At 54.1% G+C, this 23,839-nt stretch overlaps 13 protein-coding genes across 13 annotated transcripts; 7 read left to right on the top strand and 6 right to left on the bottom strand.

Annotated features, from left to right (window-relative positions):
• Positions 1-39: 39 nt before the first annotated feature.
• On the bottom strand, positions 40-3,001 carry BAUCODRAFT_29660 (uncharacterized protein). Its single transcript, XM_007674209.1, has 3 exons — positions 2,398-3,001; positions 2,210-2,329; positions 40-2,115 (listed from the first exon to the last, which is right to left on the bottom strand). The coding sequence occupies exons 1-3, from the start codon at positions 2,593-2,595 to the stop codon at positions 310-312; spliced, it is 2,124 nt and encodes a 707-aa protein (XP_007672399.1). The 5' UTR covers positions 2,596-3,001; the 3' UTR covers positions 40-309.
• A 282-nt stretch (positions 3,002-3,283) lies between these two features.
• On the top strand, positions 3,284-3,715 carry BAUCODRAFT_82315 (uncharacterized protein; the record flags this gene model as incomplete). Its single annotated transcript, XM_007674208.1, has 2 exons — positions 3,284-3,486; positions 3,577-3,715. Coding segments are annotated over 2 exons (285 nt in total), but the record flags the coding sequence as incomplete, so codon positions are not given.
• A 565-nt stretch (positions 3,716-4,280) lies between these two features.
• Positions 4,281-4,858, top strand: BAUCODRAFT_202276 (uncharacterized protein). Its single transcript, XM_007674207.1, has one exon. The coding sequence runs from the start codon at positions 4,431-4,433 to the stop codon at positions 4,755-4,757; it is 327 nt and encodes a 108-aa protein (XP_007672397.1). The 5' UTR covers positions 4,281-4,430; the 3' UTR covers positions 4,758-4,858.
• Positions 4,859-4,958: 100 nt separating this feature from the next.
• On the bottom strand, positions 4,959-5,552 carry BAUCODRAFT_21143 (uncharacterized protein; the record flags this gene model as incomplete). Its single annotated transcript, XM_007674206.1, has 1 exon — positions 4,959-5,552. The coding sequence occupies one exon, from the start codon at positions 5,550-5,552 to the stop codon at positions 4,959-4,961; it is 594 nt and encodes a 197-aa protein (XP_007672396.1).
• A 525-nt stretch (positions 5,553-6,077) lies between these two features.
• Positions 6,078-7,790, bottom strand: BAUCODRAFT_29658 (uncharacterized protein). The gene has a single exon (XM_007674205.1). The coding sequence runs from the start codon at positions 7,632-7,634 to the stop codon at positions 6,360-6,362; it is 1,275 nt and encodes a 424-aa protein (XP_007672395.1). The 5' UTR covers positions 7,635-7,790; the 3' UTR covers positions 6,078-6,359.
• Positions 7,791-8,373: 583 nt separating this feature from the next.
• On the top strand, positions 8,374-8,847 carry BAUCODRAFT_21141 (uncharacterized protein; the record flags this gene model as incomplete). The annotated part of the gene is made up of 1 exon (XM_007674204.1): positions 8,374-8,847. One exon carries the CDS (start codon positions 8,374-8,376, stop codon positions 8,845-8,847), a length of 474 nt encoding a protein of 157 aa, XP_007672394.1.
• Positions 8,848-8,886: 39 nt separating this feature from the next.
• On the top strand, positions 8,887-9,123 carry BAUCODRAFT_58533 (uncharacterized protein; the record flags this gene model as incomplete). The annotated part of the gene is made up of 1 exon (XM_007674203.1): positions 8,887-9,123. A coding segment is annotated over one exon (237 nt), but the record flags the coding sequence as incomplete, so codon positions are not given.
• Positions 9,124-9,164: 41 nt separating this feature from the next.
• Positions 9,165-10,489, bottom strand: BAUCODRAFT_61420 (uncharacterized protein; the record flags this gene model as incomplete). The annotated part of the gene is made up of 2 exons (XM_007674202.1): positions 9,165-10,109; positions 10,172-10,489. The coding sequence occupies 2 exons, from the start codon at positions 10,487-10,489 to the stop codon at positions 9,165-9,167; spliced, it is 1,263 nt and encodes a 420-aa protein (XP_007672392.1).
• Positions 10,490-10,713: 224 nt separating this feature from the next.
• Positions 10,714-11,966, top strand: BAUCODRAFT_29655 (uncharacterized protein). Its single transcript, XM_007674201.1, has one exon. The coding sequence runs from the start codon at positions 10,760-10,762 to the stop codon at positions 11,834-11,836; it is 1,077 nt and encodes a 358-aa protein (XP_007672391.1). The 5' UTR covers positions 10,714-10,759; the 3' UTR covers positions 11,837-11,966.
• A 1,901-nt stretch (positions 11,967-13,867) lies between these two features.
• On the bottom strand, positions 13,868-15,912 carry BAUCODRAFT_29654 (uncharacterized protein). Its single transcript, XM_007674200.1, has one exon. It carries the CDS (start codon positions 15,812-15,814, stop codon positions 14,006-14,008), a length of 1,809 nt encoding a protein of 602 aa, XP_007672390.1. The 5' UTR covers positions 15,815-15,912; the 3' UTR covers positions 13,868-14,005.
• A 199-nt stretch (positions 15,913-16,111) lies between these two features.
• Positions 16,112-18,187, bottom strand: BAUCODRAFT_29653 (uncharacterized protein). The gene is made up of 2 exons (XM_007674199.1): positions 16,382-18,187; positions 16,112-16,328 (listed from the first exon to the last, which is right to left on the bottom strand). Exon 1 carries the CDS (start codon positions 18,076-18,078, stop codon positions 16,588-16,590), a length of 1,491 nt encoding a protein of 496 aa, XP_007672389.1. The 5' UTR covers positions 18,079-18,187; the 3' UTR covers positions 16,112-16,328; positions 16,382-16,587.
• Positions 18,188-18,779: 592 nt separating this feature from the next.
• Positions 18,780-19,797, top strand: BAUCODRAFT_61401 (uncharacterized protein; the record flags this gene model as incomplete). The annotated part of the gene is made up of 2 exons (XM_007674198.1): positions 18,780-18,992; positions 19,054-19,797. 2 exons carry the CDS (start codon positions 18,780-18,782, stop codon positions 19,795-19,797), a joined length of 957 nt encoding a protein of 318 aa, XP_007672388.1.
• A 719-nt stretch (positions 19,798-20,516) lies between these two features.
• Positions 20,517-23,536, top strand: BAUCODRAFT_144755 (uncharacterized protein; the record flags this gene model as incomplete). The annotated part of the gene is made up of 2 exons (XM_007674197.1): positions 20,517-20,908; positions 20,965-23,536. The coding sequence occupies 2 exons, from the start codon at positions 20,517-20,519 to the stop codon at positions 23,534-23,536; spliced, it is 2,964 nt and encodes a 987-aa protein (XP_007672387.1).
• Positions 23,537-23,839: the final 303 nt, after the last annotated feature.

Raw genomic sequence — 23,839 nt, 5'->3', positions numbered from 1 at the left:
CCACCAGTTGCGCAGCTAGGTGCTATATGATTGTGGACGCCCGCCGTGTCGATAGTAGGAAAACAACGGGATCCCACGGTCGATCATCGTCTCGCCTTGCACCTCCTGGGAGACGTGGCAGCAGATCACGCATTTACCCATCGTGGGAACCATTGTCAAGCAGAAAAGCGCTTGGCGCTTGTTGCATCAATACACAACTGTGGGAAACGGCATCCCAACCTCACTCTCAAGGGCACAAAACCTCCCATCGCCATTACCACTCCTCTCCTCTCCCACTTGCCATTGAGAAAGCACGGCTAACGCCCACCTCTACATTCTACGCAGAAGCTGGCCGCCGTATTCAATCTCCCCCGGCGCCCTCCCAAACTCATCCTCCTGAACTTCCACCCGTCTCATCTCCACGGCAACCTCCTCTTCGCCCGCCTCCTGCGGTGGCTGGTATAGTCTGCCATCGCTGCGGTGGGCTTCTGCGAGTGGAGCGTAGATGGCGAGCGGGTTGGCATAGCCGACTGGTGCTTCTGGATGCTGACGCTGCTGCTGATGCCCGATGGCTGGTGCGTATTGAAGCGGACGGTACTCCTCACTGTACTCGTTTGATACGCTGTTGGTGTCGTCGAACTGCTGGTGGTCGTGTCGTGGTGCCAATTTGTTATCAGAGTAACGCACAGGCCTAGCATAAGCGTAGTTGACGTCTTCCTGACGCTCCTCCCATACCAGGCTATTGCGCCGCCATGGAGGCTCTTCCACGGGACGTACCCGATGGTTGCGCCGCCATGGAGGCTCCAGAACAGTATGGTGCGGCTCTACGTGGCGGACTTCTTCGCGACGGTCGTGTTGCGGCTGCCAGTAGTAGTGAGCAGGCGGCGGTGGGGATGAGCTTGAGATGGCAATGACTTCCTGGCGCGGTGGAGGTGGAACATCGTCCGACGAGATTGCGATGATGTCCCGGGGCGGTGGTGGAGGGATATAATCGCGCGGCGGTGGAGGTGGAGGTGGGAGGGGAGGTACTCCGAATGGCGGTGGAGGCGGGACCAACGCTTGCGGCGGAGGCGGAGGTATCTGCGGTGCCCGCGGCGGCCGTATCCATGATCCTGCTGCGGGGTGCAGTAGTCTCTGCGCGATTGGCGGCAGGTGCTCGGATCTGACGCCGCAGCGCAACGCAGCTTCCGCTCTGAGCCGTATGACTTCTTGCGCCTCATCAAATGTTATCTTTTGAGGTGGTCCGTCGGTGCTCCAGTGCCCGGATGTGCTGCCTCTGCCTTGCTGCTGGCGGATATCAATGAATGCTCTGTCCATGCTTCGACGATTGTAGCGGTCCCGTGGGCGGTCGACTAGGCTGTTGTTGTATTCCGAGTAAGGGTCATGTTGAGGGTCGGCTATGCGGTTGTCGTACTCTGGGTTCGTGCCAGCGCTAACGGGACGAGACTCAATATACTGCACGCTCATATCGCTGTTGTAGCCCATGAACGCATCGTTATCTTCCCCACTTGACGTTGCGGAGTTGGTACCATCAAACTTCATGCCGTCATCCTCATCGGAGTCCAGATTGATGACTTCCTCAAGCGTCTCGAGCATTTCGACATCGTCCTCAGTCTGGTCACGCCATGTTATAAGCGTAATTAGTAAGTCCTTCTGTACCATCTCCCTTGCAAAAGCCCAGTTCTCGTTGCCGCCCAGAGCTTTGAGCAGATGGTCGTAGTGCGTGTAAACGTGGCGGACATGAGAGATGACGGCAAGGTGGATGCGCCGAAAGAAGGGTTGCTCGGAGAAGCCGACATTTTTGGGTTGCCATGCGCGGTCCACTAGCTTGACAAGATCATCTTCCGGGATGTTGGGGTAGAACTCAAGGATGGCGTTCCGGGCTTCCCGCTTTGCTTCTGCTAGTTGTATGAGTGAATTCACCAGAGGTCCGTAACGCATGTCCGCGGGCCCTGTTGGAATAGGCTCTCCTTCATCGACAGTAATAGCCTTTACAAAGGACCCGTTGCTCGTTGGAAGGTAGTCAAGCGCCTCACATGCTTCCGCCACTATTTCGTCTCTGAAGAAGTGACCGTTGGCATAGATAAAGTGGGACACTCTATCACGTTTAGTCCTCCATCCGCGCCCCATGGGACTCTGTATCTTGCCTATTAGCAAATGTGAGGTGCCACGCCTTTAGCGCACCAACAACAATCAGGGGTAAGGGTAGGAAGGGAGGATGATCACGCACGTTCGAGATATAAACATCGTATCCTTTTGCCAACGACATTGCCTTGCAACGCTGAACCAGCTCCAAGGTGCCGATAGGAACGTGGGTGTGTCCCTGCGGCGGATCCGGTTCGTACCAGTTCTGGGCGTGTTAGCCGAAATGTAAGTCTGATAGAGAAGGGTCGAGCTCAAAAAGCATGATAGACGAACAATAAACTTCGTACGGTGCCTTTTGGGCTCCTTAACAATCGCCAATTCGGTCTTGTACAGCTTGTTGCCAATTATGTCGCGGGCAGACCCTTTCTTGACCTTAGACGATGGCTTGTCGATCAATATGTCTTGCAGCAACACGCGGGCCTTGTTGCGTGAGGCTTTCTTAAGCGCTTTCGTCTTGGTAGTCTTACCCATCTAGGCAACGCTTAGACTGGTAAGAATATAGGGTCAGTACTGTGGAAATGGAACACGTGCAAACACGAGCGATCCAGCAGCAGCAGCAGCAGCAACAACGGCACTCCGGGCAAAGCGGTAGTGTAGACAATACGAGAAGAAGCGTTGCTGGTCCTGGTCGCGGATGGTATAGTAATGGTCCTGATGGGAGTGCCGGGGATGGCCCCGTCCAGAGAGGCAGTTCTAAGCCTGGTGCCGCCGGTGGCGGTCAGCCCAGGTCACGGGCAGAATACGCCCAACGTCCTGGAGTGGACTACGTGTGATCACGATGGTATGTATGGGCTCTGACGCGTGCAGAACAAGCGATACTGTCAACGCCTCATTGCGCTGCGCAACTCTCATATGTGTGTGTAAAGGTGGAAAGTGCGAGCGCGATGTTAAAGCTGCTTTTGATCGAATTCAGTGCTAACGAGTCAACACAATGTTCTGCCTGAGGCTCTAACATCCGCATCTCCGCCGACCTCATCGCATTCGAGCGCGGATAGAAGGAGTACCCAGTCCACACCACCACTCTCCACTCTCGTCTCTTCGCCTCCAAGGCGACATCCTCTCTCCCACAATGTCTCTCTTCCGCCACTCCACCCGCCTCATCACCACCTCCCGCACCCGCCTTCACCTCCTCCCCAACATCACCGCCGCGCAACAACAACGAAGCCTCACCTCCTCCGCCGCCCGTAAAGCAGGCGACTCACACGCACATGACGACCACTACGATCAACCCTCCGGCTATCTTTGGGGCGTGAAGCCGGGTGAGAAGTACGAAAATGAGGGCTGGGAAGGGGTGTTTTACTATGGGTTTTGCGGGAGCCTGTTGTTTGGACTAGTGGGGTATTGTTATAAGCCTGATACGAGGTGAGTTCAGTACATTGAGGTCGTTGCATGGGGGGGTTTCCTTCCGTATGGGGCAATGGTCTTTTGAGTAAGAGCTGACGATAAATGTAGCATACAGACGTGGGCACTGGAAGAGGCGCGGAGACGGTTGGAGGCGGAGGGCATATTGGAGGATCCGGAGCAGAAGCGGTGATGACCAATGGTCTCTGTACGCGCAACATGCTCGCTATAGGGACACGATAAGAGCCAGCGGGTGGACAATATGTACCTTGCGTAGTACTACCACTACAAGACTGCGGCATTCACGAAATGGCGTTCCATGGCGTCAGGCAGGTAGTATCTTGAAGCGCCCATTCACAAGCACAACTTTTGTGGTATCGCAATCACTTCCTAGTGAATAGCAACAGGTGTGGCATATCTCGGGCCTTCACCACGACGATTAAGGGTTGTTACTAACCTCCAGATTCTACTGCGCATTGAACGCTTCTTCCCTCCCGTCCCATAGCGTACCACACCCAGGCTTGCATTTGCGACTTGCCACACCGTCTTGAGCTACACTGGCCTTCATACCGCAGCAGATCGCAGTAGTCTCTCTGCCGGACGAGTCTGAGTACCAGGCCTCGGGGCCACATTCGACACCCAACTCGTGCGCTCCACCACAACGCATCTAGCTTCGCTCTTGCCTTGCCTTGCCAGCATCTCGCCTACGATATGCTCCTTCATGGCCGCACACCACAAACCTTTGCAGGGTTTGCACCAACTGATCGCCTGCTGCTTCTACGCGCGGGAATGAGTTCTGGTACGTACTTAGCAAGGAGACCTACCGTGATAATCAGAACTACCCGTACACATAGCCGCACCTACGCACTAAATACCACAAATGACCATCCGATAAGACCCGAGAACGGCAGCGCTAGCATCCATACCATCTATTCAGCCCCGACGCGCCCCGGACCAGCACGAACATGCACACATCCACAACCACGACCATAACCACAACCACGAGCAGGACCGCAACCATGACATTCACAACCACGTCTACAAGTACAACACCGACGGCGGCACCACCACCACCACCACCCATGCCGAACCCAACCCTCACCCCAACTTCAATCTTACTTCCAATCCCACTCTTACAATCACCTTCCCAATCTGGCAATACGACGAGCACTTCTCCTGCCCTCCCTGCCGCTTCAGCACGCAATGCCGAAGTCCACCAGATACTCAAACGCATTGCCGCCGAAGGTAAGGGAGGGGAGTATGCGGGCAGAGAAGGTAATAGTCTCCGCTAAGACTAATTCCAGAGACCATACTAATGCGGCATAGCGCTGGCAGATTAATGGACTCCAACTATTCGTTCTTGGCCATCTTGGGTGGGCAGTAAGTAGTCCAGACATTGTAAGCACCGCCGATCTTCTCCCTCACACGATGCATCACCCAATAGTCTTCCTCTCACACTATCCCCTATGCATTTAATACATGAACATAGCCCTTCACACCGCCGCCTCACCCTCACACTCACACTTTCTATGCTCTCGCTCCTTATCGACATCCTCCTCCGCCTTTCTCTTCGCGCCAGTACCCGAGTTGCCCGCATGCAAGATCGCGGTCACGGGTACAAACTGCTGCTGCTGCTGCTGCTGCTGCTGCGGAAACCTCGGCTTCACACCCATATGACCGACCACATTCCGGTCGCCAATAACCGTGACGCCGCAATTCACCGTCAGCTCGACCTTCAGCGCCCGTGCTCGCGTACTGTTCGTCTCCGCCGACGTGGCGATACCATTGAGCTGCGTAAGTGCGGCCACTAGAATGGTACTGAGTTTCGTTGCGTCCAGAGTTAGTGTAGACGAAGTCGGAACGATGTTGTTGCTGCCTTGGATACTGTGGGCGGCGTTGATGGTTAGCTTGAATGGTGAAGTGGTCTCGCCCGAGGAATCGGACTCGAAGTCCGTGTCGCTGTCCTCGTCCGATGCGGTGTAAGGGGGTGGCGCGCTGAAGGGTGGTGTAGGATGTTGTTGCTGTCGGAGTGATTGATGGGTTCGCTCCGCCTCGAATTTGGCGTAGAGTTGCTCGAGGGGAGCCATGTTGAGGCTAAAGAATACGTAAAATTGTCTGGAAATTGTGCTGTGGGTGTCCGGCAAATCGCTTGCTGAGTGCGACTGAATTGGCGGACAGCTTAGTAAGGTGATAGGCTTGACGGTGAGTCTTGACAGAGGAAGGCGTACGAACAACTGGTTCGACCTCATAAGGTACACTTAGAAGACTTGACAGAGCAGAGCTAATGTAATCGAGAGGCAGTTGTGGGATTGAAGGAAAATAGAAACATACTTAAGAGCAAGAGGATCACTTATTGAAGCTCATATGGTATATCAATAGATCAGCGGCGCAGCCTATTGTGCTTGTGCACCGCGGCATATTGAGTTGGTATTGTCCGGGGGTCCTACTATTGTCAGCCGTGGCATATGCCTGTTGAGCTACCGGCCATCTTCGAAGAGGTTAACAGTGGACACTCCAAACTTCATTAACAGAAGAGCTTGCGGCCAATCACACGGTGGTCTCAGACGTTGTGCTATCATGGTGCATCACCTGTGGGACTGTGGCTGGTGCATTGGATGTAAGAAGTTGGTGCTTGCTATTGTCCTGAAGTGTACTTCAATAGCAAGCTTCGACGCTAACGATTAGGTGCGATGGCCTAAGCGCCTAACCTAAACACGAGGAAGTCGAGTTTGTCCCCTACTCCACGCTCAAAGTACTACAAACACGTCTCTCCTGCAGAATCTGGGATATTATCTCCCTTGTGGAGCGAGGCGCCCTGCCGAGCCTCAGTCCCAGCTTGCTCAATCGAGTCGATTGCATTGTGGGACCGCCGAGGTTTTGCTCTCGCTCACACGCTACATCGCCTTCGCACTCTCTCGTCCAGGCCACTTATAATCCGGCATGTCAAGCTTCTTCTCAGTAAAGCCAATCTTCGACGCCACCCACATGCCAAGCTGAAGCAGTCCCGACCCGGTCATGAAGCCCATAACCGCGTTCCGCATACTGATACCCCACTCAGTCTGCGGATTAACAAACTGCATCGCACTCTCCAGCCCACCCTGTTGCGACTTGACAAAAGGCGTCATGATCTTCTCATAGTTCTCCAACGCAATCCGCACGTCGCCGGGATGCTCAAGCATCTCCCCCGCGAGAACATAGCCGCCCATGATCGCCAGACTCGTACCCATCCCCGGAGTAGCATATCCCGCATCGCCGAGCAGAACTACCCGGTCGTCTTGCAGCTTGGGCGCTCTGACTTGCGCGAAAAGCGAGGCGTAGAAGTCATCGCTCTCACGCATGCCTTTGAGCAATTCTGAAGCAAGCCAGCCAGCGTCGTGGAAGAGTTCCTCCATTAGCTTCATATAGGCCTCATTCCCTTCAGCTAAGGCATCGTTGAGTCTCTTCTTCATCTCCGTTTGCTTCTTCGTGGTGATATTCATGAACATGGCACGAACACGGCCATCCGGGTGCGGGTCCGGGCGTATGAGCATACATCGTCCACCAACCGCATTATGCTGCTTGGCGAACTTTGAGCCCTGCAGTAAGTCCTTATTGATGGTGAAGTAAGCGACGTGCACGCCTTCGTCCCAAAGCTGCTCCTTGGGTTTGGACTTCAGCATCTGGCCACGGATTCGTGAACCAAGGCCGTCTGCGGCGACAAGCAAGTCGTACTTCTCGGTTTTCTTGCTTTTCGCGAGCGTGACCAAAACCCCGTCATCCACTTGCTCGTAGTGATCTACGGTCTCATCAAATCTGAGATCCAACTGGTCCACAACAGGATCGATGAAGATCTTAGCCAATGCTCCGCGAAAAATCTCGTACTCGGAAGTAATGCTCTGCATATTCTCATTCCCAGTCGCCGCAAGAGTGGCAATAGGCTTGCCATTCGAATGCACCATCTGCACGCCCTTTTCATTCGTCGAGTTCTTGCGAACTTCCTCCATGACGCCCATCCATTTGATGATGTCGATGGCTGAGCTGCGTATGTCTACGCTTGCACCCGTTAGACGGAAGGAAGGTGCACGCTCGACCATGGTAATCTGAGCATTACGGTAGGCTCGCAGGAGCCAGAAGGCGAAGACACCGCCGGCGATGCCTGAGCCTGAGATGAGGACTTTGGGAGCTGACATGATGATAGTTGGGTGTACAAGATAGAATGCGAAAACGAGGGATGTGCATGCGAGATGCTTAGACGTAGCTTGGGTTCACCTCCTTACCTCTTATACTATGCGCATTGTTCAACAACGACATCATTGTTATGCCTAAGAAGGCAAGGTACGCGGAAGTTGTGAGTCTTTGGGAGAGGATGCCGGGTCCGATATAAGCTTGTATTTTCCGTCTCGGAGGCTGGGGCAGACGTCCACTCATAATGCCCGTTTCTTCGGGCCAGATCTCTGCTTCTCCGGCCGAATCCCGCTCAACAACACTCGGAACGTACAAATCACACGGCGGTGGTCGATATCTGTTATCACTCCCTTCAAGCAGAATACAAGATGTGCTTTACATAGCGTCGAGACAACTAGTGTAGTACGCTAACGGTCAGCACTGTGCGGTATCGTGTTGGTCGCTCAGTGGCCGCGCCATCACTCGCGTTCGCAAAGCGATGATTCGAAGCATCAAGTCCCACGGAGCCTGAGCTGCCGGAGAAGCATAGATGACATGTAATTCGTGCAAGTGCCGTAATGGTGGTAACCATACGCTGCCAAAATAGGAAGCTGTGAGCTTCAATTGAAGATGACTCACAATTGACCCTAAGACTGAAGGATCGAGCCCACATTCCGGTCGGCAATCTCGAATAACAGACGACTTACGCTGGTATAATCGCAACAGAGCACGGCATCGTGACATTGCAATCTATTACCTGCCACGATGCCGCTCAAGCTATCCCGCATGACCGAAGACGACATACACGCCTTCGCAGTCGTAGACGCCGCAGCAGCCGAGGGATGGCCTCTAGCTCAAGCAATGGATCAAGCCGCCAACGGCGGCGAACCACGCCAGAGAATGATTGAACGCTGGACCCGCGCTGACTGGCGCAATGACGAAGAGGTAGCGTGGCTCAAGGTTACCGACTCCGACTTAAGCGACGAACTAATTGCGGCCGCACTGTGGCGCTTCCACCCTGGCGAAGAGAATCAAGCAGAGGCCGGTGCTGCTGCGATAACGTCTACCCCAGTGGTAGAGGTGACTGCGGCTGAGGGAGGGGGAAAGGAGGAAAGTAATGCTAAGGAAGAATTTCCGGCGGTGTTTGATGCTATGCGAGCTATTGGGGAGAAATTCAGGAGAGAGTTCATTGGCGGGAAAGCGCACGCTTGTACGCTATCGTTCTACCTGCGCGGTTGAAGCTCGCGCGTGGAAGGTATGGCTGATACTGCCACAGACCTTCATGTCCTCGTTACCCATCCCAAACACCAAAGGCGCGGAGCTGGTTCCATGCTAGTGCAATGGGGCTGCGAGAAAGCAGACGCTCATGGCACAATAGCCGCGCTCTTCGCCTCCACTGCAGGTCTGGCCGTGTATCAAAAATATGGCTTCGAGGTCGTCCAGGAAACGCCACTAGATCTCAGACCGTTCGGTGTTGATGCCACAGACGTAAGGCGTGCATGCCTTCGACAGCCAAATCCAAGACAGGCCGTGGAATCTGCACAGAGAAATTGCCTTTAGCTTGCGGTCAGCGCATTCGTAGCTTCAACAAAGCCCTCCCACTGCTTCAACGCAGCGCCGCTTTCGATGCACCATCTGGCCCTTCTGAGGCCCTCTTTCCACCTCAAGCCGCCAGGCCCTCTCTCCTTTAACACGTTACCGTCATCCCCGGGACCCATATGGCTTGTGCCTGCTTCACATATGCCGCTCACAGTGAGCAAACAGGCAGTGTTTAGCAGAACGAAATGCAAGACAGGGTCGTTAGCCGGCAGCTCGTTTCGCAGAATCTTCATCAGGATCTCTGCATTCTCCGCTGGACCTTTACCGCCGTGCACTTCGCTCAGTGGGTGGCACGGTAGGCCGAAGTCGGAGGGGGACATCATTAACTCGGTAATGGTGGTATGCTTCTTCGAATGAGTGCCCGATGCATTTTCAGCTTCGTCACCTTCATGGATATACCAGCAGTGGGTCGGTCCAGCACACGAGAATTCATCGAGGTTCTCATCCCCACAAACAACCAGGGCTTTCTTCGCGCCGCTCAACAGGAGCGCCTCCGCGAAGTTCGGGCCGATGTCTTTGCGAGCAACCCCAAGGATGCGCGCTTCAATCAGACCCGTGTCGTGCACTGGGTTCGCGAGCGGTCCCAGAAGATTGAAGATGGTTCTGACAGGAATCTCTTTCCTTGTGCTCGCCGCATAAGCCATGCCTGGGTGCCATTCTCGAGCATATAGGAAAGCGTAGTTGGTCTTCCCATAGATTTCAGCTAGTGATGTATTCGTCGTAGCTTTGATGACTGGGGCTGTTGGCTGGGCATGCTGCAGTAAGTCTGCGGATCCAGAAAGAGAGGTTGATGAATTGTTCCCGTGTTTCGCCATCATGAGCAGCGCTGACGCAATGATGGACGAGGTTGTTGAGACGTTGTATGTATTGTGGCCATCGCCACCAGTGCCCACTATGTCACACTGCGAAGAAGTAAGTATATATCGAATCTTGAAACGGCCTTCTATAGCTGGGCGTACCGTACCAGCCCACCCCTATAGGATCCCTCAGCCAACGCCTTGTGCTTGACGACACCATGCAACAATTTTTGGTCGACCTGAGTAGCCGCATTGCGCATCGAGGCGCCACATGCTGCCAATATACCTGGCGAATGGTCCTGGCCGGTTGTGTGCAGAGCCCACAATAACAATGCGAACTGGACTGGTGAAACACTGTTCGTGAATATCAAAGCAATAGCAGCGGCGATCTCCTCTGCTCCCACTTGTCTGGCTGACTCAAGGGTCGCAAGCCGCTTCAGCAGGGGCGTTATTGATATGAAGCCGGTGTGGTTTGCCTGCGCCATTGATGCTGAAGACTTTTTCCGGTGCACCAGTTGAAGACTCGGTTCCACGGCGCGGTCGTAGGATTAACCACACTTGACTTTCTCCATAGGAACTTTAGGAGAGTTTTGGGAGGTTTATACGACAAAGTAAGCGAGGGAGCTCGATGTCAGCACGGAAGAAGCCGAGAAATTCCCCTTTCATCTCTTCGCTGCGGCGGCCACGGAGGTCTTGAATGAAGCATACGACCATTGCCCAGACGCACCACTCATTGGGCTCTAAGAGTAGCAGAAATGCCACCACGCTTACGAGTCGCTCCAGAGCAGCTGCGGAACGTCAGACCGCAGTATGTATGCTGGCAGTGCCGACACGCTTCACTGGCCAGCGCGACTACTCCAGCACCACCCATTGAGCAGACGGTACAAGCCACCTCGCCCATTGCGCGCTACCCACCATCACAGCCACCGTCACATAAACCTGCCGAGTTCCGCAAAACCCAGCTGCATCGGCAATATCAGTCACTCCTGCGCTCATCCCCGCTCATCGTGATCTTCCAACACAACAATATTAAAGCCACGGAATGGGCGGGCATACGGCGGGAGCTGACCGCAGCGTTAAATAAGGTGGATCAGGATGTTGCCAAAGAAGGGAACAATGCCTACACTGGAAGTGCCATCAAGCTGAGCGTTGTTCAAACCGGCATCTTCACCTCCGCGTTAAGGGTCGTTGAGTTCTGGGAACCCAAGTTCGAGCCGGAATCGCCTGCGATCCATCCTTCAGACCCTAAAACACGATCATCAGCAAGCGTGGAGGATACGAAGGGCAAGGTGAATGATCCTATCTTTACGCACGGCCTGTCACGGCACGCTTGGTGGCAAGCGAAGAACAAAAGCAAGACGGCCAGACATGGTCTTGAGCCGCTGCTATCGGGTCCTCTTTCCCTTCTAACCATGCCAGAAGTGTCGCCGCAACACTTGAAAGCCGCATTGTCTATCCTTGCTCCTTCGCCGCAGTCCCCGGCACCGAAGCGGAGAGCGAACCCAGGGTACTACGAGAAGCCCGTCCAGGATGGATTGCAGAAACTGATGCTTCTTGGCGCACGGGTAGAGGGGAAAGCATTTGATGTGGAAGGTGCAAGATGGGTGGGCAGTATAGAAGGCGGGCTTTCTGGGCTGCGAGCACAGTTGGTGGCTATGCTTTCGGGACTTGGAGCGCAGCTCACTAACACGCTCGAGGCGGCAAGTCGGAACCTATACATTACGGTGGAGAGCAGAAGAGGCATGCTTGAGGAGGAACAGAAGGGTAAAGGTGGTGGTAGCAACGGTAACGATGAGACGGCGGCAGAGAAGGCGGCAGAGAAGGCGGCTTAGTCTCACATAGATAGTCCGGAAATGATAATGCTAGAAGCCATGTTATTGTCTGTCATTTAACAACTATGCAAGATTCGACACCAATGTAGACAGTCCCCAGTAACCAGCAGAGTGGCACTGGAGCAAGCGCTGGCGCAACTAGAAAGATGCAGACCGTTGACAACCATGACTGCACGTGACTGGTACGCGCACTGCGGGAGGTGCTACGCAATAGTCAGCATGCAGTTTGTTGTCTCAATCGCATCTGAGCGGGCATTTGGTGAGGGTCAGTTCTCCAAAGTGAAATAAGTTTTTCTTCAGCGAGGTGTCTCGGAAAGAACACAGCGAAATATGTTTGTTCATCAGGTAAGGACAAGGAGGGTAGATACTGTAACTCACCATCAAGCTCCTAGGGACAATGTTCGTCCGATATCTGTAGAGCACGTCAACACCGAGAATAACCCGACGTCACCAAAATATTCGGCACAAGGATTGTCGAGATCAGAGTGTGTAACATTTTTTGAGTGTCTTCAATAATGTTGCAGATGAATCCGCTAAGATAAAGGTTTGACATCATCAATAGAAAAGGCTGAGAACGGTTTAGACATACCGAAGCGCTGGTCGTCTGGCTGACGTAGCCGAGATGGAGGCATGAAGACCTACAGATGCGTCCTGTTAGCGGCATCCTAGCTTATTTGCAACGGGCAAAGGGCGACAAGGCGGCAGCAATGCCAGTCAGGCTCATTAAATCTTTGACAGATCATCGCGGCACCATTGAATGGTAGCCGATCAAACAGTGTGAATAGTGTTCATCAGTGCAGAGCTTCGGCTGGAGCGGAAGTAGGACGACGAACATACCTAGCTGACGCTGTCACTATGCTTCTCAGGACGTCAGTGCTGTTCAGGAAAGGGTGCAAGGTAGCAGTGTTAGTTGCCGGTCTCAGATCAGAATTTTCAGTGTTATATTGCTCATCTCGGCACCGGTAAACGGTAGTCGATCAAACAGTGTGAATAGTGTTCATCAGTGCAGAGCTTCGGCTGGAGCGAGCATAGGTTAACGGACTCACCTATCATACGTTGTTAGTATGCTTCTAGGGCGGCCAGTGCATTGAACAGAAACGCGCAAGGTGGAGTGTCAGTTGACGCTTGCTCAACAAGCATCTCTTCGTCTCACCATCCACGAGGGTTGTACGGCCTCGTTTTAATGGCTGGCGGACTTGGAGTGCGCAGTCTGTCCGCCCGTTGCGTTGTAGGGCTCATCAGGTAGGGTGGTGTCGAATTGCATCAAGCATATCGTAACGTACCTACGCTGGGTCAGCACGGTTGACATATACTGACTGCTAGACGGTAGGCGGGTGTAGAGGGAAATCAGACAAGGCTGAAACTAATCGACAATCCACAGTATAGTTCGGTTCGAGGAATGCGTCGCTGTGTCATCACGAGAAACTTGGCGAGAAACGGGTCTGGGAGCCTGCTTACCTTGTTTACTGCGATGTAGTCGCAGGCCCTGCAAGGGCGGAGCAAGGGTTACGCTTTCTCAGGGTGCCGTAGTCGTTCGTGTGCCCCGTGGCTGTACTACATCTGACACCTAGTGCGTGACGTTCGTCTACTTTGTCTGAGTTAGCTTCGCCTTTCAGGTTCAACAATCGTACGTTATGAAGGTTGGGTATCCGAATCAGAGTAATTCTAGAGTTGATGTAGTCCTGCATGACGCTATAGGATTTGGATTGTTCGTGAAAGAGCATCATTGCATGGTAGAACTGCCGGTGAGTGTACGTACACTGCATTCTCCGCACGACAGCCAGCAAGGACAGGCGTGTTGAGGCCACGATTCTGTTCGTTTGGAAGAGTACAGGGGCTCAAGGTCCCTACTCTTCAAAGTTGCAGCTCACGGCGGATGTCCAACGGTAACGACGATTGGCGTACGCAGGCGGCATGGCTGGGTCAGCTGGTCGAACATCTGGGCGAGGTATGCGGATCGAGAGATGATGGGGTTTCGAAGAAGCTGCAAATGTATTGGCGAAGTTGACCTCAGTACAGAATTTCCGTGAAGTCCGTGCGCTTCTCGGCAGTCGGCCCGAATGCTGAACAACAACCGCACTCTTACATTCATACAAGAAGCTGGACGCTGAAGGAAACAGCAAGGCGCATTGCCGGAATATTGTACTGCCATGATATCACACATATATTCTACCATCCACCGCCGGCGGCTACCGCAAGCGCTGACACCTTCTCCATCTCGCTCCCGCCACTTTGATTCTTACCTACATCGCTCTCGACCACTCGGTACGTCGTACAGACAAGCTTGTCCAACTCGACACCGGTAAGTCTTGTCCAACGCTCTAGGAAGGCTTTCACGGACCGTCGATCGATGCCGTCGATAACGTCCGCGGCGTTTCCGACTTCATCCATTGTGTGTGCCTCATTCATGTCAACATCTCCATCGTCAACCGTAGAATCAGTGTCGTCTGCATCAGCACTCCAGTACGCTTCATCAACCTTCGCCAGCCATTCGCGCTGGGCAGGTAACATCTCCTGATCAATGCTACCATTTTCAATGCCTGTACCGCCAACCTGCCGAAGGGTGGCTACGTCTCCCACCTTAATCTGCCCACCGCCGTTGGTACATCCGCCTGGGCAAGCCATGACTTCCACATAAGCATATTCGCCCTCGTTAGTACCACCACTAGCAGCACCGGGCTTTCGTGCCCCGCCAGGCTTGCGCGTTGCTCCGGGCAAGCGGCTCGCTTTGGCGGGCTTCAGTCTACGTACGAGATTCTGTATGTTGCGAAAACCGTAGTAACGAGCTGCTCTGAAGACCTCTTGTCCACTTGAAGACAAAACCGCATATTCTGAGACATCGACGTTGCGGCCACGGTGTCTCGAAAGGATAGATCCTGGGTGCAGAGCCTGCTGAGTCTTCAGGACATGATGAAGGTAGCCACCACTCGTGCCAATCTCCGCGTCAGCCTCCTCTCGCTTACGCTTGTGTCCTCTTCGACGGCTATTCAAGAAGCGGTCAACATTTGCGTCCGGGAACGGTGGCGCATACTGCTCCGACAAGGGTGCTCTTGGCAGGTTAGGAAACCTAATGTTGCGGCTTTCAGCCAACATAAGCAGCTCACGTGCTGTGATGACACAGTCAACGTCGCGTACGGCATCGCCTTCCTGTCCATGCCAAGTGTGGGACGTCAGCTCGCCTCGTGACGCTTCCAACTTCTTGTCGAAGCATGGCATGACAGCCATGTGCCAGACTTTCTCCGGTGGAATGCCGAACTTCTTCGCTAGGACGGTTTTGATCAGCGTTCCTGTAAGCGCTTGAGGTGACTTCAGCTTGCTCAGATGTGGCAAGATGTGAGCATGTGTTTTTTCGGCGTAACATATCCAACCAGGGCAGGCAGAAGTCAACACGGGTCGCTTCAAGCCATCACTAGGCGCATTGAATGCTTGCTGAGCTTCGTCCGCAGCAGCGACCAGAGCAACTTCGCGCATAGCATTCGTGTCTATGGTCCAAGTAAAGCCCGCTCCTTGTGCGCCGCCAGAGCGCAGTCCATGTGGCCCGCTCAATAGCTGGCTGATCATGTAGCCTGCCTCCCGCTCGGTAATATTGTAGGTGGCTGCAAGACTCGCTCTTGCCTGCGGCGAAACGCTCGCAACGAAGACCTTCGCGTCCGACGTATCACCACCGTCGGTCGCGTCCATCCATGGTGCGCGCAGCTCCCTGTATCGATCAAGTGTGTCCAACACTTCGCCATGGCTCTGCAGGCTGACCAAGACCGCCTCTGCACTAGTCACGCAACCCGAGCATGCTAAGCAGTCCGTGAGCGAAATCTGCGCAGGTGGTGCGGTCCCAGAATTGGCTCGGTCTTCTGTCGTAACTTCATACGTATCGCTAGCATTATCAGGCTGCTGTTTAGGTAGAGTCTCGACCGGCTTGATGCACGCGACACCAGGATTGATGAAGTCGTTCAGGTCATCGGCAGAAAGTATCGCTGACATCGCAAAGTCCAGTGGCCTCTAGATGGACACATGAATGCAGCAGGTCTGCCTTAAAGGAGCAGAAGAGAAACGCAGTGATAAGGGTCCGTTGTCTCTTGTGAATTGTTTGATTATTTCTCAGCAATGCTATCCGCCACCAGCGACCTCGGCCCGCTTTCTGCGTGTCCACTTCTGATTGCATGACTCGAACATAGCATCAATCACCACTTCTTACCTCAACGAGAAAGACCCGCCAACAACCTACAGATATCTGACACAAGCCTATCAACATGTCGCGCGAGCAGTATACTCCACCTTCGCTGTCGCAGCAAAATCAAGGTGGTGCAGCCGCCGGCGCAGGAAGCACGTCTCTCGGAAGCTTCAACATCACCGGCAGTGGCAATTTCGAAGATACATCGCGCCCCGTCCACTACCTATGCGGTGACTGCGACGCGAAAGTAGTGCTGAAGAAGACTGATCCTATCCGCTGCAAAGAGTGTGGTTACCGTGTGTTGTACAAGGAGCGGACCAATAGGTGAGGATACAGTACACTTTACCGACCCTGTTATTGTGCTAATATGATAGCAGAATGATTCAGTTTGAGGCTCGCTGATCTACTCATAAAATGCGTTGAGAGCGAGTGGATACTGCAATAGGGTTGAGCAATTGACACAGTCGACCATGTCTCCAGGCGCATGGGGCGGAGAGGGTACTGCTTGTGTTAGCGCGGCGTAGGGCACGTGAGTGTTGATGATGATATTCAGAACGGGCATGGCACATATTCACTTGCTATGCTACACTTTCCGCCACTTCAAACAATTCTTGAGCAGGCTTTTCCGACCCACTGCTTTCGCCGCAGCGTCATTATCGTCCGCTGTAGCTGCGACCGCATCGAGCTCGTCCAGACTCTGCCCTTTCAATCGAGCCAATTCGTCCAACTCGCCGATCTTCCAGCCACGCATGAGCACCAAGCAGCCGGCGGCAGCAATGTACATGAACCCAGTGAACAGCTGCGTGCCCAAGTAACTTCCCGTCCTGTCAACTATCTCCAGAGCGATAGGCTCGCTGAACGTGGAAGGGAGTGCAATGACCAGCCACTCGAGATTGAGGGCGGAAGGTGCATTTCTTAGGCCCACTACCTCGACTGAAACGGGTGCAACGGTGACCCAGAATGTGCCGGCCACCATTCCGCCGATGACAGTATAGAAGAGCAGTACTCCGTAGCTCTTGGCGAAAATCCAAATGACGAGCGCGAAAAGGCCGCTTAGGAAGGTCATTAGTGCAGCCATATTTATGCGACCGAAGGTGTCACTGAAGTACCCAATAGGTGGACGGCCAAGCGCTTGACCAAGGTTCAGAATTGCGGAGACGATTGAAGCCTGCGATGCTGTCAAACCAATCGCATTGGCGTAGTTCGCCAGCGAGAAAATAAGGACGACGTAGGCGAGCAAGCTGAAGAAGCCGTAACCGTTGAAGAGGAGGTACTCCGGTCGCTTAAAAAGCCCAACCTCAAAGGAGAGCTGCGAAGCGCCTATGATCTTGTTCCGGTCTTTGATCAGTATTGCGCATATGCTGTTCACAGCAAAAGCCACAATGCCCAGGATACGGAACGCCCACGCAAGACCGATACGCTGGATCATCGCACCGGTTGCCAAAGAGTACACAAGACCGCCTAATCCGCTTCCAGAGGTCGCAAATCCATTGGCCAGTGACCGCCGAGTTGTGAACCATTGCGGTACGATGCCGACGGAGCCGACGAACAAGAAGCCCATACCAAGACCAAAACAGACACCTTGACTGAGAAACAGCTGCCATATAGCCCAAGCGAAGGACGCTCCGATCAAGCTCGCCGTTTCGAACGCCACGCCAATGAACAGAGTTGTCTTCGTACCGTACACTCGCGTTGTGTAAGTAGCAACTGGTGAGATGAGCATGGCACATGATATGGATAGTGATCCAACAAAGGCATATTCCAGGCTTGTTGCGCCAGGAAACGTGTTATTGGCGAGATAGTAAGCGAGGAAGACACCGTAGCTTGAGTTCAGACCCCAGGTGTGTGCGTTAATCAGACCGCAGCATGCAGTACAGACCCATCCGTACCCTCCGTTTGGTGGAGGAGGTGGGCCAGTCGCTGCTGGCATCGAGGCTTCCTTCTCCATGTCGGCAGGTCGTTGTTGGGTTGGCAGTGCTGAGTCTCCGCCTACCGAACTGAATTCCGGTGACGATAAGTCATGATCGCGCTCCCTTGGGAGGTCTTTCTCGGCTTGAATCTTACCATCGTCCATCTCGGCGCGCTTTCGAAGCTTTTCACCTCGAGCCGACAACCGTCTCACAGCTACTCCCGGATTGTGACTGGGACGATGCAAAGGGAGAGGGACGACAGCGAAACAAAAGAGTCATTGTATCACTTACGCTAGTGGTTCCTACCGTGCCTTTCCCCTCCATGATCGGACGTTATGTTAGGTAAAGTTCTCCGCTGGAAAGCGTGCCTTCTCTGCCATGCCGACTGCCGGTTAGCGGCCGTGTGCGGATCAACGCGGAGATACTCGCCGCCATTCCTTCTCCAAGCATTACCATAATTAACCCCATGCTGGAGGCGCGGAGTGTTTGGGACTGGCGGTGGTAAGTGTCAAGCGGGGTACGCTCCACGTCAATAACGTAGGTGAGAATTGCCCAAGGACCGCGTCCGAGATACTGTACCAACATGAAAGTTCCGGACCTCAACTCCGCCGATCTCTAAGAGTATCACTACGTCACCCAAAAGACAGCAGTGGTATCCAACTTAACGTACCACCAAGGTCCTCTTATGACCGAACCCTTTGCTACTGGGAGATGTACTCTGTAGAAAGACCTCTATAAGATTTACGTTGTTCCTCGCTTCTCCTCTCTCACAATGTCCTCACGTGCGCTCTCATCAGCCATACACAGAGTCTCTCAGGTTTCACAGCAGCTATCTTCACAAGCACCGATCAAGCAGCAGCTCAGGATGGCTTCTACCGCAGGTACTACGCTCAAGCTGAACACCGGAGCGAGTATACCAGCACTGGGTTTTGGAACATGGCAAGACAAGGATGCGCAAGAAGATGCCGTGCTCACAGCTTTGAAGTGCGGTTACCGTCATATCGACACAGCTCGTGTTTATGGGACCGAGCCAGCTGTGGGTAGAGGAATTAAGAGGAGCGGTGTGCCCCGAGACCAGGTTAGCGACTGCAACACCGAAGCCTTCAGACCTGAAGCGTACCGACTAACAAGCAACCTAGATCTTCCTCGTGACCAAGCTCTGGAACAACGCCCACGAGCCAGAGGATGTGGAGAAGGCGATCGATGCATCGCTGAAAGACCTCGACACTGACTATGTCGATCTCTACCTCATGCATTGGCCATCACCATTCAAGCAGGCTAACGAGCTGATGCCAAAGGGTGATGATGGAAAGATCATCCCGGGCAAGGCTGACTATGTGGATACATACAAAGCAATGGAAAAGCTCGTGAAGAGTGGCAAAGCAAAAGCGATCGGCGTCAGCAACTTTTCCAAGGCAGAGATGGAGCGGTTGCTCAAAGAGACGAGCGTAGTTCCTGCTGCGCACCAGATTGAGTGTCATCCATACCTCGCCCAGCACGACTTCGACGCCTGGCACAAACAGAAGGGCATCCATATCACGCAGTACTCTCCTTTCGGCAACCAGAACGAGATCTACTCATCAGGCCAGAGTATGGGCAAGCTCATCGATGACCCCGTGCTCGTCGAGATTGGCAAGAAGTACAACAAGTCCGGTGCTCAGGTTGCGCTGGCTTGGGGTATTGCTCACGAGCGAACGGTCATCCCCAAATCCAAGACGGAGAGTCGGATCAAACAGAACCTTGAGGGTGACTTTAAGCTCGATCCAGAAGATGTCAAGAAGATTGATGGTCTTGACAAGAAGCTGCGCTTCAATGACCCAAGTAAAAACTTCGGCTGGGACTTCTACACGGATTTGGATGGCAAGCAGCACGAAGTCAAGTAAGGTCGATATTTACATGCTTGTTGGCAATATGATGTGGACTTGTGGACAACGTAATGTGCTATATCGTGTATTATTATTATAACGGCATATGAAGCTGCAAACGAAGGCGTTCAGCTGTGCTATTTGTGCGCACATGATCTTCCATGAAATTGCGGCAGGTGAACCCCTCGGACCCCTAATCTGTCACATCGTTCCTGACTAGAGATGGTAGCGCCCGTTGACTCGACGCCACGCAGATCGTCCTTCCGCCGCTTGACTCTCCTGACTGGCTGAGAGCGTCGAGGACTCAGGAACGGAGAGATACGCGGCGGCGGCTGTTCTAACCACTGCAACCGCTCTACGTTGGGAGCTTTATGGCGTTTAAGTACGGTTAATGTATACTCCTTGGTCGCGAGTATTAGACGCGGTTTGGGATCTTCATTCCTCCATCTTCACGACTCACCCTACAGCCAGCCTCAACTCCACGCGCTCGCGCTCGGACGCAGCCACTACTCCTTGTCAGCTATCTGTGCTCTTCCGAATTTGTTCGAATAGTGAGAGCCGTTGCCGGCGCCTGAGCTTGTCCGCTTTCGAGCAGTGCGCCATGTCGGTCCTCGGCGCGTGCTATTCGCCTCGCACGACCGAAATCTAACCTGCCCATTTCCGAACGCCCTCTGGGCGCTTGACCGTCGATCACAAGCCTGGTGCTGGGCTTGCTGGCTTGTCACAGGCCATCAGGCATGGCGCACTCACAGCGCTGGCCCTTGGCTGAAGACCATCGCAACTTCGCATTCCCTAACAGAACCCAACTGCAAGACGACTTCACGCATTCTTCGAATGGAGTGAGAAAGCAAGCGTCGCTCGCACAGATCCACGTGCCTTCATTCCGCTCCTTCACCTCCAGTATACCGGTACCGTCACCTCAAGGTACCAAACGACAGCAGGTACACCTACCAGCTCGCTCGCCAAGAGCTGCTTCCTTCTCCATCGCTGAAACCGCATCACCACGTCTTGTTGCACCACCAACACCAAGGCCATATTCGCTTCACAGTCCTCTGCCCACTTTTAGCGGCACACCTGTTGAGCCGTCCCCTCCTTCGATCGAACAGTTTCCGGTTAGGCAACAGAAGCGGTAGGCTGACAGGCACTTCAGCTGTTCTTCAGGCTGAGAGGCTAACATCCTGTCAGGTCCTCGTACACGTTTCGGACCGCAGCACACAGTCGCAATGCATCTATAGACTCTCGATTGGCTGGCAACGATCCATTCCCATCGAGCGTTGTATCCCGGCGGTCAAGCATTCCAGTACATGAACGCTATGCTCAAGAGCAAACCATAAGGCACGCGCCGGGGCAGTCCGCGTCCAGCATTGATCTTAGTGATTACGAATTCTTACAGGGCCAACGAGATTCGATGGGCAAGCTGCCAGCGCCTGACATGACGCTGGAGTTCAATGGCGTGCAGCGGACGTTGTCAGACGACTCTCTCCTGTCGGAAGGGTCGCTCAAGGACAGGAGATCGAAGTCTTCTGGAGGCAGACGTGGTATTTTCGGGTGGAAGTCGTCTCCGAAGCCCTCCGGAACAGAGTCTCCTACCACCACTTTCTCGGACCGCTCAACCTCGCCCTTACCGTCACCCGCAACCGGCAAAGCTATAACTATGGATGGCATCCCGCCGAATAGCCGCTTGTCTCCACCCACAGGTCTTGATATCAACGCAGCAAACTCACCACTAACAGAGTATTTCGACAACCCTGACACTCCGATCCTCCTCGGCACCCCGGAAAGCAATGCTCATGTTCGAGAGTTAGAGAAGGAGCTGGCGGAGGTCAGTGTCGAGCTGGCCCAATCGATCAGGCGTGAGATGGATCTTGAAGATGAGCTCGAAAGGATACGAGCGGATATGCCTAGCGCTGCACCTGCAGATATGGCTCGTCGGGGCAGTGACTACTTCTCCGACTCCGGCGCGAGCTCAGTACGATACCCAGTCACCGATATCGATGCGAGGCTGGAGCAAATGGAGCAGAAACTCCGGAAAGCGGAGCAGGAGAAGGCCCAGCTGAAAGTGGACACTGCAGCGACTTTGCAGGCTGAGCTGTCACGCCGCCGCGATCTAGAACAGATGGTGCACGCCCTTGAACTGCAACTGGCGAAAGGATTTGATGATGACGAACGGATATCGCAGCTTGAGGCTACTCTGGAAGAGACACGAAGACGTTTGGCGCAGGAGCGGCAAGCGAAGGACACGTTTGGCGAGCTGTACAGCGCAACGAAGTTGGAGCTCGAGCAGCACAAAGGTGAGAAGGACAATCTTCGCGATGAAGTGGTGCCACAGTTGCGCGCACGCATTGAAGGGCTTGAGCATGAAGTCGCCGACACTCAAGCATTGATGTATGAGAATGCACGTTTGCAGCAGGAAATGGTCGCACTTCGCGGCGAGACGCCGGGAAGTGCTCGTTTTGATAAGATCCGTGAAGAAGGCGACCTTGCTTCGCCGACAGCAGCGCCACGAAGCGGTCTTTCAAGGTCGAACTCATTAGCCAGGAACCGCACAGCCCGAGGCGGATCGATGTCAAGATCAGGTACTGTCACGGAGGGTGGACGTCAACGCGCAGGATCGTTCAGCGGTCATCCGGTGTCTGTTGAAGGCGTCAAAGAAGTCGAGGACCAACGTGATGCGTTGCACAAGGCGCTGAAACTGCTCCTCCGCCGCCATGAGAAGCAACAAAAAGACCATGAGCGCGCTATCAGGAAGCTTCGAACTGCCAAAGACCAAGCCGAGCAGATCTCGCCCAAGCGAACCGCCTATCAGCGAGAGGTTTCTTTCCTCAAAGAAGAAGTCACGACGCTAAGGAAGCGCACTGAGGATGCTCTTGAGCAGAAATGGCAGTACGAGAAGGGTCTTTCCGGCCTGAAGATGGACCTTGATCGTGCGGAGCAGGAGACGAGGAGTCTCCGAGACCTGCTTCAAGAACACGATATTCTTGCGCCAGCGCGGCAGTCTCCATCCCTCGCATATGACCGTGATGGGGATGCTGAGCACGAAAGCATCAAGCTTAGCATTTCCACCGCGGAGAGCGAACGCGACCAAGCACGACAGGTGGCGGCAGTATACCGACAGCGTGCACAATCAACAGATGGCAGTAACTCACAGGAGCTCTTGAGCTCTGCTCAAAGAATGGACGAGCTTGCTGATGAGCTCGAAAGTCAAGTTCAAGCGAACGTGGAGCTACGAGATCGCCTTGCGGAGGCTGTAGCGAAGGGAGAAAGGGAGCAGAGGGAGTCCACTCGCCAAATCCAGGACATGCAGAGCCGACTCGCGGGTATGGAAGAGAGCGTCCTCTCAGCCCAGCAACACTCCGAGACTCTACTCGGCAACCACGAGTCCGAAGCGCGTCGTCTGGATGAGGCGACATCACCCGCTCTTCAGCGCCTTAGAATCTCCATTCCAGACGCGAAGCGACTTTCACCTACATCGCCCATGTTCGCAAAGTCGCCTAGACTCGGCTCAAAGAAGGGTTCGGAGACGTCATTGCTCGAAGCCGGCCGGACACAGCTACTGGAGCGCAAAGTCAAGGACCTGGAAGGCGCGCTGAGGGAGGCCGAGGAAGATATGCAGGCCGTCGTCGAGAGGGTGAATCGGAGTCAGCTCGACGTTGCGGATTTGCAGACGCAGAGGGATGCGGCGGTCACGCAGATGCGGAAGTTGCAGCGGCAGATTGTCGAGGAGAGGGAGAGGGCTGAGGCGTGGATGGGGGAGTAGGCGTGATCTGAGGGTTTGGAGTTTGGAACGGGGTACTCCGTATTTGGAGGCCAGTTGCATTAGCCGTAGCGTTGAGCGAAGCGTACGGGGGTCGGTTGGCTTGGTTGCATGGCCGGCGGTGGGATTTGTTCAGGATGGGCGGGCGGGTCCTGGGATACACAGCCTAGGAGGAGGAGTTGGGCGAAAGCATACCTTGTGTCGTGTCACTTCATGGTGTTCCCCATCAGGGCACCAAGCCCGGTATTTGTTAGGGTTCAGCGCCGATCTGGCCCGTGAACCCTTCTTTTCCGACAGGGGAAACAG

This window comes from Baudoinia panamericana, assembly GCF_000338955.1.
Source record: "Baudoinia panamericana UAMH 10762 unplaced genomic scaffold BAUCOscaffold_1, whole genome shotgun sequence".
In the NCBI taxonomy this organism is placed as follows: Eukaryota; Fungi; Ascomycota; class Dothideomycetes; order Mycosphaerellales; family Teratosphaeriaceae; genus Baudoinia; species Baudoinia panamericana.
Note: the sequence above shows the minus strand (reverse complement) of the source record. Positions and strands in the feature narration are given on the sequence as shown.

Coding starts and splice junctions, on each gene's coding strand:
- BAUCODRAFT_29660 (XM_007674209.1), bottom strand. CDS start 2,595: ATGGGTAAGACTACCAAGACGAAAGCGCTTAAGAAAGCCTCACGCAAC. Junction 2,330..2,397: donor GGCACCGTACGAAGTTTATT/GTTCGTCTATCA, acceptor TAACACGCCCAG/AACTGGTACGAACCGGATCC. Junction 2,116..2,209: donor ACGATGTTTATATCTCGAAC/GTGCGTGATCAT, acceptor GGCAAGATACAG/AGTCCCATGGGGCGCGGATG.
- BAUCODRAFT_202276 (XM_007674207.1), top strand. CDS start 4,431: ATGCACACATCCACAACCACGACCATAACCACAACCACGAGCAGGACC.
- BAUCODRAFT_29658 (XM_007674205.1), bottom strand. CDS start 7,634: ATGTCAGCTCCCAAAGTCCTCATCTCAGGCTCAGGCATCGCCGGCGGT.
- BAUCODRAFT_29655 (XM_007674201.1), top strand. CDS start 10,760: ATGCCACCACGCTTACGAGTCGCTCCAGAGCAGCTGCGGAACGTCAGA.
- BAUCODRAFT_29654 (XM_007674200.1), bottom strand. CDS start 15,814: ATGTCAGCGATACTTTCTGCCGATGACCTGAACGACTTCATCAATCCT.
- BAUCODRAFT_29653 (XM_007674199.1), bottom strand. CDS start 18,078: ATGGACGATGGTAAGATTCAAGCCGAGAAAGACCTCCCAAGGGAGCGC.